The 4,215-nt window shown below is 45.9% G+C and overlaps 1 protein-coding gene across 1 annotated transcript in view; it reads right to left on the bottom strand.

Moving 5' to 3' along the window:
- Positions 1–255: 255 nt before the first annotated feature.
- LOC143740036 (F-box/LRR-repeat protein 3-like) overlaps positions 256–4,215 on the bottom strand; it is a gene marked incomplete at its 5' end in the record, with an annotated part of 9,566 nt that continues 5,606 nt past the window's right edge. Inside the window, 1 exon segment of the mRNA XM_077232061.1 lies at positions 256–3,922. Coding sequence (XP_077088176.1) covers positions 3,282–3,922 — 641 coding nt within the window.

Below are 4,215 nucleotides of genomic sequence, written 5' to 3' on the forward strand. Positions count from 1 at the left end.
TTGGCTATGCATTGAATGAACCAATCACAGTCGATTACTGAATGAGCTACTATTGAACTCTTCTGACTTTTTTGAAAACTGACAATGCCATTATTTTATTTCTAAAGACTTTTTCAGACTTTCATCTAAACAATCACAATAAAATCAGTTTAATTTTAATAGAATTGTTTTTATAGAATTAACGATTTAAAAAACAGTTCAGTATGTCCGACCTGTAATGTGAAACGTCACCAATAACACAATCTGAAGCGCTTCTTACATTCACAAATTTATTCAAAAACAACAACAAAAACATTTACACCACATTGGTTTGTCTTTTTTATAGATAAACTTCTATACATTTATATTCATAAAAACAATAAAGCAATTAGAACCCACAAGCTTATATCACTATTCATTTAATGCAAAAAAAATTATATTATAATAATAATTGTCATTATCATCAGGAGAAATATTGACAACAGATAATCTCATATGTACATTTCTAAAATATATTTCTATATAAAGTGCAGGAGGAAATGATCTGAATCTGAGTGTCTCTGTAAAGTATTGCTTGAGAACTAATGAAGCGTTTCCATCATCATCAGATACGAGCGACGTGATCACATGACTCAAAGCAGAGCCAATCACGTCTTTCTCTGCAGTCGTCAGATCAGAAACAACTCGTACTGATCCTCCAATCACACACTGCCGCTGATTTCCTCCAGCGACTGCGATAAAAACGACAAAACACAAGAGCTCACGACATCATCATCATCATCATCATCGTGTCCTTTACACTTGTTGCTTGTCAGACTGAACGAACATGATCCTCGAGTAAGCCACGTCTCACTGTAAGATCTCAGTTGTCATTACTGTCAGACTGTACGACAGAGTTTGACATCATCAGTGATGCGCTCGAGTGCGAGCTGTGTACGCGGGATTGAAACGGGAGCTACTGAGAAATCGCTAACGTTCATTTTGGTCACGGCTGGTCTGGAAAACGAAGATAAAGTGACGGAGTCGTAGGAGAGTCACTGCAGGACAGAGTCGAACCTTCTGACACTCAAATGTGATCGCAGCGCTCATGACAAACTAACGATCCCACACTTCAGATTCAGGATCAGAGGAATCTTTTAGGATTTGCAAAATGTGTCTCAGACGGCCAAGAGGCTGTGATTATTTAATGTGCAGGTTGTCAGTGAAGCACGGCTGATCGGGAGTAAATGCTCCATCTGAACACCAGTCACACACACACACACACACACACACACACACACACACACACACACACACACACACACACACACACACACACACACACACACACACACACACACACACACACACACACACACACTATTTCAGGAAATCTTTATGGCTGTATCTGAATAAACAGAAGATTGAAATGCTTTGATTGATTAATTAACACAGACTGGGTTATTCTGTGTCAGAAGCTCATCATCTCACAGGAGGAGGAGCTCAGCTGTCCTGATGAAGTGAGTCTGGAGGAGAAGTGTGTTATTAAATGTCGTCTTGTGTTGGACAAGTGTGAAGGGGTGGATTGGAATTCACAGCTTCTTCAATGTATATGTGATTAAAAATCAAGGATAAGCATTTCTACATTCAATGAGTGATTCAAATATACTTAATCATGTTTGCTGTGTTTCAGCTTTCAGGGACATTCTGATGTGACCTCACGTGTTGATATATCTGTTAGCTGACGAGTTAGGGTTCCAGGGGTCCAACTATACGTGACCTCACCTGAGTGACAGAACTGTCATGTGTATTTCTCAGAAACTAAAGTGAATATTATCTGTCCTTCATCCTGAGGAGCGAGTGTATTATCAGTGTGTTTTTGTAGTTTGTCCTGATGATAGTGAGCTCAGGCTCTCTTCAACCTTGGAGAAACTGAGATTCCCTAGTGCTTGTGTGTGTGTGTGTGTGTGTGTGTTCTGTGCAGGTCTTGTAGGAGCTATGGGACTCTTCCACGACCTCTGAGGTCACGCAGACTTAAATCTAGGAATCGTGCGACAACTATCTTGACTAATGGCGACACACTCTCCTATCTATACATGTGTGGACATTTGCTTAGACTATGTGTGTTCTTAGCCAATCAGAGACTGCAACCTGAAGCAAGGACGTATCTTAGACCTGAGTGAAGAGTATAACTGCACACACACACACACACACACACACACACACACACACACACACACACACACACACACACACACACACACACACTCCTGAAGCTGAACTTCTGCAAACTATCTTCAGTAAATCTTTTCTTTAAATTATTATAATTCTGACTCCGGGTCTTAGTTCAAACATCTGGTCCTAAACCGTTACCCGCTAACAAGAGGATCACACTCATGTCAGGAAAGATGTTTGACACATGTTGCTTTTTCAAATGCTCGTTATAAGCGACTCAAACTCAGTGCTTTCAGAATGAGCCGCGTTTACTGAGCCGATCATCACTGACGTGCTGCGCATAACTTTATTAGAGCCAGCCTATCACAGCCTTTTGCCATCCCATTACATGGGAACCGTGCAGGGATAGTGTGCAGGGCTAGTGTGCAGGGCTAGTGTGCAGGGCTAGTGTGCAGGGCTAGTGTGCAGGGCTAGTGTGCAGGGCTAGTGTGCAGGGATACTGTCAAGTCAAGTCATCCTAATTTATATAGCGCTTATAACAATGTAGTTTGTTTCAAAGCATTGATAAAGATATAATTTAAGGTAACAGAGATTGCAGGGATGATGTGCAGGGCTAGTGTGCAGGGCTAGAGTGCAGGGCTAGAGTGCAGGGCTAGAGTGCAGGGTGTGCAGGGCTAGTGTGCAGGGCTAGTGTGCAGGGATAGTGTGCAGGGATAGTGTGCAGGGATAGTGTGCAGGGATAGTGTGCAGGGCTAGAGTGCAGGGCTAGAGTGCAGGGCTAGTGTGCAGGGCTAGTGTGCAGGGATAGTGTGCAGGGATAGTGTGCAGGGATAGTGTGCAGGGATAGTGTGCAGGGATAGTGTGCAGGGATAGTGTGCAGGGATAGTGTGCAGGGATAGTGTGCAGGGATAGTGTGCAGGGCTAGAGTGCAGGGATAGTGTGCATGGATAGTGTGCATGGATAGTGTGCAGGGATAGTGTGCAGGGATAGTGTGCAGGGATAGTGTGCAGGGATAGTGTGCAGGGATAGTGTGCAGGGATAGTGTGCAGGGATAGTGTGCAGGGATAGTGTGCAGGGATAGTGTGCAGAGATAGTGTGCAGGGATAGTGTGCAGGGCTGTTGTGCACCCGGCTGAAGTGTGTCTCCGGCTACCAGGTGGGCATCATGTCGGGGAACCAGACGCGTCCCAGGTGTTTGGACACTTCCCAGTGGATGTCGTCCAGCCCGTACTGGTTGTCGGGCATCAGAACCTCCTCCATGATGGAGAGCTGCGAGAGCCGCTTGCCACACATCTTCACGAACTCCACGAATGCACTGCAGGAAACCTCACACTCGCCCAGGCCGATGGCCGACAGGTGTTTGCAGCGCTCGGCGATGCGGATCAGCTCCTCGTCTAGCGGGCGCAGGCCGTTAGCGCACACCACCAGCTCCACTAGCCGCGGGCACGTTAGCCCCACGCGGCCCAGAACATCCTTACTGACCGAGCGCCCGAAGTACAGGTGCGTCACGGGCACCTCGTCGCGGAAGAATGGCCCGAACTCGTTCTCGTACAGGAAGTAGTACATGACGAGGTTGAACTGCGGCGAGTGGCGCACCATGGCGTCCCAGCTGCTCTTCTTGATGGAGTGGAAGGTCTGCCCCGGGGTCTCGCTCACCACGTCAATGCGCAGGTGCTCCAGGTGAACGTGACGCTCCGACGACAGCGCTAGCAGGAGCTCGTCGCTCAACAGGTGGTAGTTTAGCGCTAGCTCGCGCAGACCGTGACACTGATCCGCCACACACAGGATTCCTGCAGAGAAAACACTCTGTTAGCTCGACAAGTTTTAAAGAGCACCTGTGATGCTGTTTCTCATCTTCATCTGTCTTTAGTGTGTGAAGTTGCTGTTTGATAGGGTTGGGAATCAGATACTTGTTATAAAATTTATTTTAATTCCTGTTATCAATTCCTTTGAGAATGTGATTTAAAACCATTGAAGCGAGAGACTCTGTTTCTGTGTTCATGTGTATCAGTATATTGGATCCGTGCATAGATATATATACACTAGATGTCGCCTTGGCTACGGCAGTTCGTTGGTACGAATG

The sequence above is a fragment of the Siphateles boraxobius genome, unplaced genomic scaffold, assembly GCF_051911475.1.
Source record: "Siphateles boraxobius isolate OS27281-9 unplaced genomic scaffold, OSU_SipBor_1 163, whole genome shotgun sequence".
Taxonomy (NCBI): Eukaryota; Metazoa; Chordata; class Actinopteri; order Cypriniformes; family Leuciscidae; genus Siphateles; species Siphateles boraxobius.